This window comes from Lepisosteus oculatus, chromosome 7, assembly GCF_040954835.1.
Source record: "Lepisosteus oculatus isolate fLepOcu1 chromosome 7, fLepOcu1.hap2, whole genome shotgun sequence".
Classification (NCBI taxonomy): Eukaryota; Metazoa; Chordata; class Actinopteri; order Semionotiformes; family Lepisosteidae; genus Lepisosteus; species Lepisosteus oculatus.
Window position 1 is genome coordinate 18,284,777 of NC_090702.1, and position 12,980 is coordinate 18,297,756.

Sequence of the window (12,980 nt, forward strand, 5' to 3'; positions counted from 1 at the left end):
GTAAACTGAGGCTTCTTTTTATATCACGAAGCCCAACGCATTCCCTAAAGTAGCCTCCCAACTTCTAATGAATATGGAAAAGTTAAGACTCCTCCCAGACACCAAATCCAAGCTAAACAGAACTTAAGTGATAGTAAAACGATTTGAAATAAAAGGAACTATTAAATTGACTTTCATTTGCAACATATGTTGTGACATTCCATGTAAAAAAACGTGTGATGATTTATGAACTCCTCGTAATGAATAGCCTTGCTAATTGATTGGAGATTTTGAAAAGTCGAAAGCTAATTGAAACACAACATTTACATTATCCAAATAATCTAAACCATACCACAAGTCACAGGGAACGGTATTAATTTAAATATAACCACACACTTTCTGAATGTAAAAAAGACCAGCTTGTTTCATGATTTAAAAATACATGTTTTATTAATGTAGACCTTTCAAGTAGTTTGCAGACATTAACTATTACTTTAAATAAGACCTTTGGGAAATCTCCTTTGGGAGATGTTGAATACAGTTATGTTTTACATTCTCAAGACAGATAATGTAATTTGCTAATTGCACATACAGTAAGATGCTTACTGTAAACAATGTATACAGATCCAAAGAACTGACATTACGGTATACTATATACTGTATGCACAGTATCTGTATACCTAAAATTATAACTATTGCATGTGTTTGACAGAAACGTCTTGGCTCGACCACTTTGTAATCGCCCCATTTATTTTATTAATGATTTCGTTTATGTTACTGTATTGTACCACCATGATTGTTTGGGTGTACGCTTAGCAAATAATAATAATTTTATAATCATCACAGCGATTCCTCGTTTTACAACAGTGGTTTATTTTGAGTGCACGGTCGGTTTTTATTCAAAAAATTGCGAAAAACAAGAACTCCCCGCTAATTTAATTTGTGTAAAAAACATAGGGAAAAAATGGTGAAACCTTTGTATTCAGGAAGAGCGCAACATTTTATTTTATAATTTAGCAAATGTAATTATATTCTTAAAATAGTTTTCCATTTCTATAAAATACAATTTTATAAACAAAACGTTCTTCTACTTTAATGTGTTAGTTTTGTTGATCTGAAGTGACTGTAAACTATAAAACAAATGTTTTTTTTTTAACGACAACAACAACAAAAACAAGAATAATAATAATGGCATCATGTACGGAACCTGTTGCGTATCTTTAAAAAAGATTCATCCATGATACGGCATGTCGGCACTTTTGTCAGTTTTATCCAGCGCTTCATTTATACGGTTAAGCACAATAACTTTAAAGTTGAAGTTAAACGAAACGATTTTCTGGAACGCGCTTTATGTGTTTTCTTAACATATACAGTAAATTTACAAAAATGGTTCATTTAAAACACTGACTCGCAAGCACAGACCGGATAGTAGATTTTCTTTTTAAAAACAATTATGTTGTCTAAGTAAAAGCAAAAAGCAAAAAAATGTTTCAAGACAAACCATTGAGGTTAAAGCTAAAATTGTTATTGACATCAGTTGAGCTTGTTTCGTGTTCCAATAGTCAACAATGTTAATTAAATTTCACCAAGAATCCATGGAACTTTAAAAGTTTGCCACAAACTTGAAATAACAGGGAACCAAAAGATCACTCGTATTTCCATTAAACAAAAGTAGCCTAGAAATAATATTTTACATCAATCGTTTAAAACACAGACGTAATATATACATTTAATAGTTATGTTTTATGTTGTTGAATTTATTTGCTTTAATATTCATAATATTGAACAATAGAGGTAAAATGCATTCAATGACCAAAACATCTTAACTAAATACGCGCAGCACTTGAATGCATACCATACCCTAGATTAAATTTACTGAATCAATAACTCTGAACTCGTCAATCAATCCACGTACTGTATAATGGGAATAAGAACAGAATACACCACCCATTCAACTTACAAAGAAATAAAGACAAGAAAACAGAAATCGTTAGATACAATTAAAATTTTTAAGTAAACCTCACCTGCCTCGTGATTTCCTTTGGGTACAGACACCAGTAGATATCCAGTATCCATGGGATTTTAGAACAGCATAACTTAAGATATAGTTTGAAACCACGTTGAAGTGTTCATACTATAATCACGAACCACTGCTTGCTCTACCAAGGACACAAGACCAGCAAATACTCACAGTGGTTTTGGGCATGTACAAATTAGAGAAAAACCTACAGCACATCAGTGGAAGGATAACAAAAATTATCAGCAAGTTTTCAGTAATATTATACATTAAGGTCTGGGAAAAAAACCAACAAGCATTACTTTGTAGAATTACAACCAAATTTAAATTGGTTATCTAAAATCTGCTAGTTTTAGGCTTGGATATTTTATTTTCAAGATCTTTTTCATCATATTTTTGTTGTATATAGTAACAGGATCAGTATTAATATGGGTTGTAGTCAAATTTAATTTTTGTGATTGTCAAATATATGTAATCAAATACTTTCAACAACTTTATTTTCAAAGATATGATGTAAACTTCCCAACACTGATATATTCACATTCTGTCATTGAAGTATAAGGTTTGTAAATATTTATATATGCATAATGACCACAAAAGCTGAATATGGATTGTAATGTTATACCTTTATGCTTTCTTAAAATAATTGTATGTAATTATAATAATGCAAACACCGTATTTGAACAAAATCCTCTTTAATAAACCATCTCAGAATACAACTTCAATACTGAAGCAACATGTGATTAGAGTCTATACTGTTTCCTCTTTTGTTAAATAATATATTGAGACTGAAAGAGACATTGATTCAGATTTGTCAAGGATCTAATTATTAAATTGGTTATAGGGTTTATTTTACTTTTTGATGTACATAAAAAAATGTCTAAAGTTATATTTAGTGTGCAGGCTTAGACAAGTACAGACATCATGAAAGCATACTGTATTATTATTATCATCATCATGAACATCATCAACAACAACAACAACATCATCATCCTTGGATGATTAGTTTTGCAGCCAATGCTGATAAACAGTACATTTACTCTAGGTTTCAGTGTTTAGATTATTGGCCATTTGACAGAACCAAGAGAGATCAAGAAACCAAGCAAAGTAAATAGATGTCAAGACTGAATCATTTTTGAAATCCCTGTTTATGCTGGACCATACACAGCACTGAAGAAATATGGGCACAGCAAATAGAATGCCTTCCGGTGTCACCTTATGCTGTATTCAAAATAATAAAGTATTTACATTTCGTGTGAACAAGGTTAGCATTTCTTTTGTTTTTCTGCCATAGATAACTCTTCCATTCATCTGTTTTCTTACTGCTTCATTTAATACAGCATCATGGGGGAGCCAGACCCTATCTCTACAAACAATGGGAGCAAGGCAGATTCACCTTGGATGAGACTCCAGTCCGTCGTATAGCACACACAGAGACAGATACGCACACACTCATACCAGGGACAATTTTCCCAAAAGCTAACCAATCTACCAGTATGCCTTTGGATTATGGGAGGAAATCACAGACCGAGAAAACCCATGCAAACATGGGGAGAACATACTGTACAAACTGCGCAGATAGCACACTAGGTCTGGAAATGAACATCCAGTGCTGCGAGGCAGTAGTGCTAACCACTGCATGCCATTCTAGATAACTCTTTTCTTATATGAAATCAATCTGCTTCCAAGTTGGATAGTAGTCTTGTTTAAGATGGAGACTGCCAGTACAAGTCAGTACTTGCCTTCATGTTTTGGGAGTGTTCTTTAACTGAGCACTTTTGGATGTAGAAGTCTATGTTTTCAGATATGACTGGTGTTATCACTGAAACCTCTACTCAAACTTCTACCTCAACCGCTACTGTACATCTTTATGACAATTCTGAAAACTGCAAAAATGTTTATAGATGACATCATAAAATAAAATGCCTTAGAGATTACCCATGAGCATCTATCAATATCCCTTAGAATGCTCCTCTTCCAAGGTCCATAGATTATTTTGTTAGTGTCACAACCATCAGCAGAGACTTTCTCTGATCTTCACCTGTTCTTATAATCTGACTTATTATAGTTCTTATTATGTGACTTGGATATATTGTACTCTATACTGTACATATCATATACAAATGTCAAGGTTCTCCATTTACAGTATGTCAAATTCTCCTTTTTCTGTCAATTTTGAAAATAACCAGTAAATACTGATATCTATTTTAAGAATTGGACTTACATTGTGTACTTAATTTGTAGTTTTGATACAGCAGGTGTTCTTCAAATTAATTTTAAGTAATTAACAAGTCTGAAAATGAATGGGTAGCCAATATTGTTGTTATATTCTCCACATATTTTCAATAACGAAAAGGCTATAGTGTTACATTTTGTGAATTTTTAGATTTAATAATTATGGGGATTACCACAATAGGCATTATGTAATTTATATATTTAATTTATGTGTTTAAATGAATATTACTATAGCTAAGTCTTATCGTTTTTACTACAATAGTCATCAAATTTAAATCCCTCAAAACACTTGCTATCAAAGGAGCTGTTTTTCTTTTAAATCTGACTATATATAAACAATTGAACAGCTGATTCATGCTTTATTATTTCTTTTCTAAGAATTAAGAGCCATATGATCGAGTTTGTTAAAAGTCAGGGCTTCATCAAATATGTCAGTAAATGTTTATGTGCATATGCCTCACAGTTACTGAAGTAATTAAAACAATAATAAACCTCTGTCATACTTCAATTCCTTCAAGAGTTGTAATGTATTCTGGCATGAAAAATTCCATCAACCCAAAGTGCAGTTGACATTAGTTTGGAAACTGAAATCGTTTGAAATTTCTCTAAGCTAATTCTTAAAAAGCAATAAAAAACTTGAATACAAATGTCCATATGGTACTCAGTGATAAGAGGGCTACAAATACAGGCAGTGTTTTATTTTTGCTGAGCATTAAGAGTAGTTTTTTTTCCAAACCTGCATTTAGAATAAATGGTTGAATTCAAGGCCCAATAATATGTGAAAAGGCAAAGCATACAGTAAGTTGCACAAGGAAACTAGGAAACTCCAAGCCACTTAAAGCACATCCCAACCCACTTATTGTACATGAATAGTGTGAGTCACAGTAAGAGACTGATGAAAAGGAAAACCAGAATGATACCTACAAATTTTGTAATTCTGTGACCACAAGAATGTTGCAAGAGCAACAGTTAAAATTACAGGTTGGTTTCATTTCTCCAAGCAGGTGATTACTGGATGTGGGTGTATAAAGTGTTATGAGGTGAAACTCATTATCAGGTCTCAATGTAATGAAACCTGCCAAATGCAAGGTTGACCATTGCAATGGTTACCTAGACAAAACAGATGGTATTCTGAAGACTGCAAACACAATGATAGTCAAAGGGAATGCAGGAACCCGATTTTGCCATATATAAAGTGTAATGTCACTAAAATCATACTGTACCTACCATGTTTAGAATAAAAACAACCTAACAGTTTTTGCTCAGGAGCAGATCGTGGTACTAGATGAGTATTGAGAAAAGAACAAAATGGTGGTCAAGCCACCTTCCTGGTTTACGCACAAACTCTATTTCACTGTATTTTAATTGCATTGCAACTTCAGTGAACACACGATGTTTGAAGTTAAGTGGTAAAATAATCCTTGCACAAGAGCAGTTTGCGTAAGAGACTGCATTTTTCCAAGAAGTTAATGATATGGCATAGGTAGAAGAATTATCACAGCAACTTGTGAGGTTCATATTGAAAGGAGGTTTGTTTGTGAAATTTACCAAGTTTTGATTCATTTGTGAGGCAGTTCAGTTGCAAGACAAAATTGCCAGAGCTGTATGTGTTATGGTTCATGTAGTCGTAAGTAGGTTCCCCTTAGACCTACAGTAAGTATGTGCCAACATTTAACTAGTGGTATGACTAATCGTGAGTTTAGCTTTATATGTTTTTTTTAAATATAGTAAATAATATACTTATGACTAACCTGTATTTATACCACTTACTTTGCAAGTCTTACAGTGTATATTATTCTCTCATCATTTGTTTTTGATCATTTCAGATTTTTCTCAAAACAGAATCCGGTTCTGGGATTGGGTATATGGATAAAATGTATTAATTAAAATATAATTAATTGGCTTATTTCAACAATGAGTCGTTGAGTCTTTTGCAAATCCATTGATTATTGAATTTTAATTAAAATAATTTTTAAAATATGAGTCATCACAACAATACTTAAACGTTACTAAGTTTCAGGACTAAAATATAGATGTTTTTCCATGCTGCAACTAACAAAGAGACTGAGAATGTAGCTAACATCACCATGTTGCTACAACTCCAATTGATATTTTTTTAATTGCATGGAGTATACAAAACTATTAGTAATCGTGTATGAATAGTAACTATAGAATAAAAAAATATATATTTTAGATTTGGATTATAAAGAATAATTTTTACTTAGTGGGTTTAAAATATCAGTTGTAAAAGCAAATAAACACGTAAAAACTAACTTTGTTGTGTTGCATTGTACAGTTTCTGATAGAAATCTGAACAAGATTTAAATCAATATATTTAAATTGTTAATATTGCAATTTGCTGTTGGGGTACTGTATGCACTGCTCAAACATTTTAATATAATTCTAATGATTGCTTGCAACAGTGGTGTGAGTAATGGCATCTACTAGTACATCCTGTGAAAATGTTGCTAATACTATAGTTGATGTACAGTGTGGATATCTATGGATATTACTTCATGTTTTTTTTTATTAGTTTATAGTCACTCCAATCCAGGCTCCATTCGTGGCTTGTACTGTAATCCCCTTTTTAGAAAAAAAACTGTACAGCCACATTTTAATATGATAGCTAGGCTATGTATTTTATATATTTATATATAAAATATGTTGCTTAAACCCAAATAAGTCTCCACTGCCGAAACATTGTTTTTTTTCCTCTCTTTTCAGTATGGAATAAATCTATTACTTGTTCCTTTCCAACCTATGCATGCTGACACAGCTACCCACCTGAACTAAATATAAAATATGCTATATTTTCAAGAAATAGAAATAGCTACCCACCATTGATTTTTCTTCATTGATTATATGGAGCCCATTACATTAACTTCTGCTATTTAAAAACCATTTGGTCAATTAACAACTAAACATAGTATCAGTGTAGTGAGGAGACAGTTTACTCCTGATACACTGTTGGTCCTGCATATACAAAGATACCAGCTATACCAGAAAGTGACTTTTGTGCAATACAGTATATAATATTTTTGTCGATCAACCTCCCCTATTCCTTGATATCACAGACTAGCATCATCATTATAAAATAAAATAGCCTACTTGCACCATGAAGTTCATCATCGAGCTGAAAAACAGTGATTGTCTATGTCAATGTCTCTCAGTAAAAATCTTTTAAGATTTTCTGTATACTATTTTCTATCTCACATTTTCAATAAAATGTCATCTTCCAGATGAACATCACCTGACTCCAGTTCACTGCATGATGTTTTAGGGCTCATTTCTTCCAGGTGGTAATGACCTCTGGAAAGCTGGAGCTTTTTTAAAAAAAACGTCCTGTCTCAACAATGTAATCATTGTATTTAACAAAAATGTTGCTAATATGCTACAGAATGATTAGTACAGGAGTGCACTAATAGGTTAATACACATTTTATAATGTACTGATTTGTCTGACAAAAATATACAGCTGCAGTACTAGATTCACTGTGCCACCTGGCAGTTTTACAGTGTAGTACAGTCCAAAATCAGATTATCGAAAAAATAAAAACAGTCACTAACATCTTGCGCATTCTAGATGGCTGAATCTGTATGACCCCAGTTTTTCTCACGTACTGTATTTAATAGGTTATTTATCCCCTTTGGTATAGCTGCTGAGTATGAGTTGTTACGCTGCCAGGTCTTCAAGCTCAAGCAGTTTCAAAAGTTGAAAGAAAACAAAATCCTTACAATCACTGTAGGCTTTCATATAGTGTATACCTGGATAAAAATTCTGGTTTAAAACATGGCAAATTAAATATGTCTCTCATCTTTTGATGGCTGATCACTGCTTAGTATATTTTACATTGAATGAATTGCCAGCAGCCAGGAAATAGTAGCAAAGAATGAATTCATTTTGACTCCATGTCAAAGTTAACTTTCTGCAAGATTTGAGGATCAGTATCTAGAAACATGAAAAGCTTCTGTGAGACTTCTGACAAAGCAATTCATTCAAGGAAAATGTAACAAAAAGTAACACAAATGCATATCTCCTGTGTCAAAGACTGCCAAAGATTTTGGTTTTCCAAATCTAGTGCTGACTGGCATTTTTCTTGAAATTGTATTTAATGTTCATACTTTAGATGAGTGATTTCACATCCTCTGGATTCAAAAGCAAGGGGATGTGAATATAGTTTAGTTTCATTTATAACCTTAACTGTATAAAGAGAATCCAGAAGAGATTTGTCCCCAAAGGAAAAGCAAAGTTATTATTCAAAGGAGCACCCTTTTGGAAAGGCATGTATCTCATAATTTATACTATGACATTTTCCATGTGAAAACATCTGTTATTTTAGAACCTTATACTTAAAACACCTTTAAATAATAACACAAGAAAACCACTTGTGCATACTAATAAAGAGAGTAGGAAAAATGTTAAATCTGCATTTCACTTTGTGAGTAGATATGAAAGTAGATATGAAATATAAAATGTATAGTGTGTACTAACAGACTTATTCACAGGACACAAATATTTGATCTCACTATTAAATGACAGCAGAGTCTATGTTTTCAAATAAATTTATAATAAATAATACATTTATTCAATTGATACATATTAAATCTTAAGGAAGAAAAGTACAAAAGCAGGAATATGAATAATGAAAGTGCATTCTAAATATCCAATCAAAATTAGGATTATCTAAAACGTATCATCTTTGTGTATGTTAACTCTCTTTTATAAAGATATCAAATGTAAATGAAAGTTACAATATGTATTAATCTGTATAATATGATTTTTTTGTCTTTTTTTTAACAGGACATGAAAGTAGACAAACTTTTCTCGGGTATCAAGTTTTTAATATCCAAATTCAGAATATATATAAACAAATAAACCTACAATATTTGTCATGGTAAAAAAAAATAATTTGTCTATTCATCTAAAAACATAATTTTAACTGGTTTTAAAATAATGAGCCATATAAGTCTTTTCTTGTAAAAATACAAAAACAAAATTGCAATGGCACTGTTTGTCTGTTCTACCAATTAATTTAGAGTCGGATTAAAATCTAAAATCTAAAAAGTGATATTGTGATAAGTGAATCTATTAAAATGAATTTTAAAAATAAACCTATTGTTCATAGTAGCAATAAGATCATTATATACCTTTTTTAAAAGTTTGTCACATTTCAAGGACCAATGCATGTTTAAGTCAATGGTACTTAAATGAATATATTAGAATGATGTTATCTTAATAATGTTAAGATATTGTATCTTAAATTGTAGTATTTTCTCTACATTCATTTTATAAAGGTTCCTGTGTTTCAATTCTTAATTCCCCTCCCCAAACTAGCTTTCTAGGAAAATATGCATAGTATGAAAACACTAAACACAAAAATAGAACCAGTGAGTACAATCATGAATATAATCAATAAACACTTCAATGAGATACAGACATGCTCTTTACAGAATTGAAATAAAATAAATATAATATAAAAACCCTATATAAATATTTATTTCAATAAAATGTTATCATTTTCAATATACAGTATTTAGACTAACAGAATACAGAAAAGGTGAAAGAAATATAATGATTTGTTTGTTACATTGGCATGTGCTATACATATTATTTACACATTCTGGTCCTCTTCTTTCCTCCTCCCCATCCAGTACTCAGCTGAACAGGATTGTCCCGAAAGGAAATACGTTCTTTTTTTGATGGAGCAGATTCAACCCTTACAGGAACTGGTACTTTATTCGCTGTAAAATAAAAAAAAATATGCAAACATGATTTTTATTTTCAGAATAAGGTGAGGTAACATCAATGACAAACATTTTTATATTTTTATGAATGGGTGAAAAAGTACAGTTTATATCCTTAGAAAACAGTGTACTACTAATAATAAATAACTGCATTCTGCCAAGTTGCAGAATCTGTTCTAATGATTAATGAAAAAAATACTTAATATGCAAGGTATAAAAATAATATGCAGCATTAATTAAGTTACATGCACAACAGTTTGACAAAACAATATATCTTGATAGGAATTGAAAAAGCAAACAATAATAGATATTCTACATTAATACTGAGTTTAATGGAAGACTTTCTAGTTTTGGAAGATTCAGATTCTTTTTAATACTGTCAATACTTCTGTGAATGTAATTAAGAAAGTGTTATTCACACACAGCTTTACATACACATGCACACAAATGGGTTTTAGCTTATTGTGGGTAAAAATGGTATGTGATTGAGCTGAGTGGTGGCTCTGTGGCTAAGGATCTGCGCCTATGGCTAGAAGGCTGCCAGTTCAAATCCCACAGCCAGCAGAGGAATCCTACTCCGTTGGGCCCCTGAGCAAGGCCCTTAACCCCAACTGTTCCAGGGGCACCGTATAAATTGCTGACCCGGCGCACTGACCCCAAGTTTCTCTCTCCCCGCCTGTGTGTCTCATAGAGAGCAAGCTGGGGTATGCAAAAAGACAAATTCCTAATGCAAGAAATTGTATGAGGCTGATTGTGTGTTGGAGGTGGCACATGTTACAGGTTATATACTGTAATTGCCCAGAAACTGGGGAACTACCTGCATGATCTCAAAGTTATGTTTCATTAAGTACTGTAAACACTACTCTATTACTTACAAATTTCATTAAAAAACTGACTGGGAAGAATACTATTTCATTTTTCATTTAATGTATAGTGTTGTATGCCAGGAACACAATTACAGCTGTGGTTAAAAAGATTAATTTTGCAGACAACTATTCTACCATTTTGGTATTATTTATGCAGTCCTCATAATTTAAAAGTCATTGTACATTCTTTTACCCACAATGACCAAACAAATTGTTTCAGTTATTTTACTCAGATTATGTTTCGAGCTTTAGAACACTGGAACTCTGTAAGCTTGGCCAAAATGGCTACTGTCATGTACATGTAAGTAATAAATATAAATGTGGGGTTGAATGCATTTTACAGAAACGCCCTGGTGAGCAGCAAGTATCATAATGCGAAATCTTTGATAAAAACGTTACATTTGGCTGCTAACAGCTAATTGATTAGAGCATCTAATGCAGCCTTTTTAGTGTACAATCAAGATGGAAAACATACAGTAACTTGTCTGTATATAGTATAAAAAAGTGCCTCCTATACTTAATATTATCAATGTTAAATGCTCCTTCCCATAGTTTCTAGACTTACAATAGTCTGGAAATAACCAGACTTATTTCATCTGGTTCATACTTCACTGCTGATTCTTAACATTGACAAGTTCATTGGGTTGGCTTTGTCAATGCTCTTGATTATTTTGAATTCAAGAGATATACCCTATTCATTCTTTTTTGTTCAAGCCTAAAAACATTCAGTTCTGCTACCCTGTCAGTCAGAGCATTCCTTTAAGCCTGGCAAAGATTCCAGAGCAGCAATACCGTTTAAGTAACATGGTGAACAGAATTGTACCGATATTCTAAAAGCATTCTTAAGAGTGTATTGTATGATTTTACTGTAACATCACTTGATTTAAATGTTCCACTTTATACTATTAATTCTAAAATTATGCTTATCTTTTGTATAACTGGCCCACACTGTTTTGATGATATTAATACTGTGTTAATATAAATACCTAGGTTTTTTTCATAAGTAGTTTTTTCAAGTATGATGTTTCCCATATTAAATGTACTTATCCATTTTCAGTCATTACTTTGTCTTTAAAGGGACTCAGTGAACTAGAGCTGTTACAGACAGGGTGTAAGGTAGGACTGTCCCTAGATGGGATCACAGTACATTGCACGTTCACTCACACACATGTACCAGGGGCAAATTACAAACACCAATTATCCTGGACAGCATGCCTCTCGACTGTGGGAGGAAAACCCACCCCACTTAAGAGCCCTGGAGGAAACATACAGCTCATACATATGAGCACAAGTGAAGAACATACAGTACAAGTTCCATACTGAAGGAATTGAAAACAGGTCTCAAAATCTGTGAGGCAATATCACTATGTTATGCACTTATGCACTGCAATAAACATTGTCTGCACGATTTTTGGCTAGGTTTAAGTTTTATCTGAATAATTTTTTTAATTTTCTTTGGAACGTCTTTTGTGTCACCAAAATCTAGACTTGCTATAAATTAGGAACAGCAGTGGTCCTAATACAGACCCCAGTACTTCTCCACTAACTTACTTCACCCCAACATGAGCGCTCACACATATTGAACAGTTTTCGAGTTGTCAAAATACACAATATTTACTTGGATGCTTACAATTTTAAGTTTGATCATCTTTTACAAGGAAACATTTTAAAATCTAAATAATCCATACTATCTATTCAGTTTTTAATGATTACCTGTGTTGCTATTTCAAAGAACTCACAGTAACACAGATAAGCAAGATTTACCTATTCTAAAGCTTCTAATTTATAATACATATAAAAGAAGTAGGATGTATTGGTCTGTAATTGACTTGGCTTTTTCTAGACAGCCATTAGTAATTTTCCAGTAAGCTGGCATTACCATTGTCCAGAGTGACTATTGGAAGAGGTACAGTAGTTAACAGTATATGAATAACATCTCTTGTGCCCTTAAGCACAATTAACAGAATATCTTAATCCTGGAGATTTTTGTAACTCAAATACATACATAAACTTCGTAAGGTCCCAAACCTACTGATTTAATTTTAGCATTAGTGTTCCTAAGCTTGGTAAATACGTGCACTTAAAATGACCAACAGAGAGCTCTCACAATTTTTTAAACCTTCTTCTAAATGAATAGAT

The 12,980-nt window shown here is 32.4% G+C and overlaps 1 protein-coding gene across 5 annotated transcripts in view; it reads right to left on the reverse strand.

Annotated features, from left to right (window-relative positions):
• Positions 1–8,867: 8,867 nt before the first annotated feature.
• The window catches only part of lrriq1 (leucine-rich repeats and IQ motif containing 1), a 52,220-nt gene continuing 48,107 nt past the window's right edge, over positions 8,868–12,980 (reverse strand). For 4 of the 5 annotated variants that reach the window (XM_015352714.2, XM_015352712.2, XM_015352711.2 and 1 more), the window contains one exon: positions 8,868–9,972. In XM_015352714.2, the coding sequence (XP_015208200.2) occupies positions 9,839–9,972 (134 nt within the window). In that variant the 3' untranslated portion in view covers positions 8,868–9,838. The remainder of the gene's footprint in view (positions 9,973–12,980) is intronic. The other variant, XM_015352717.2, reaches the window with a different exon arrangement.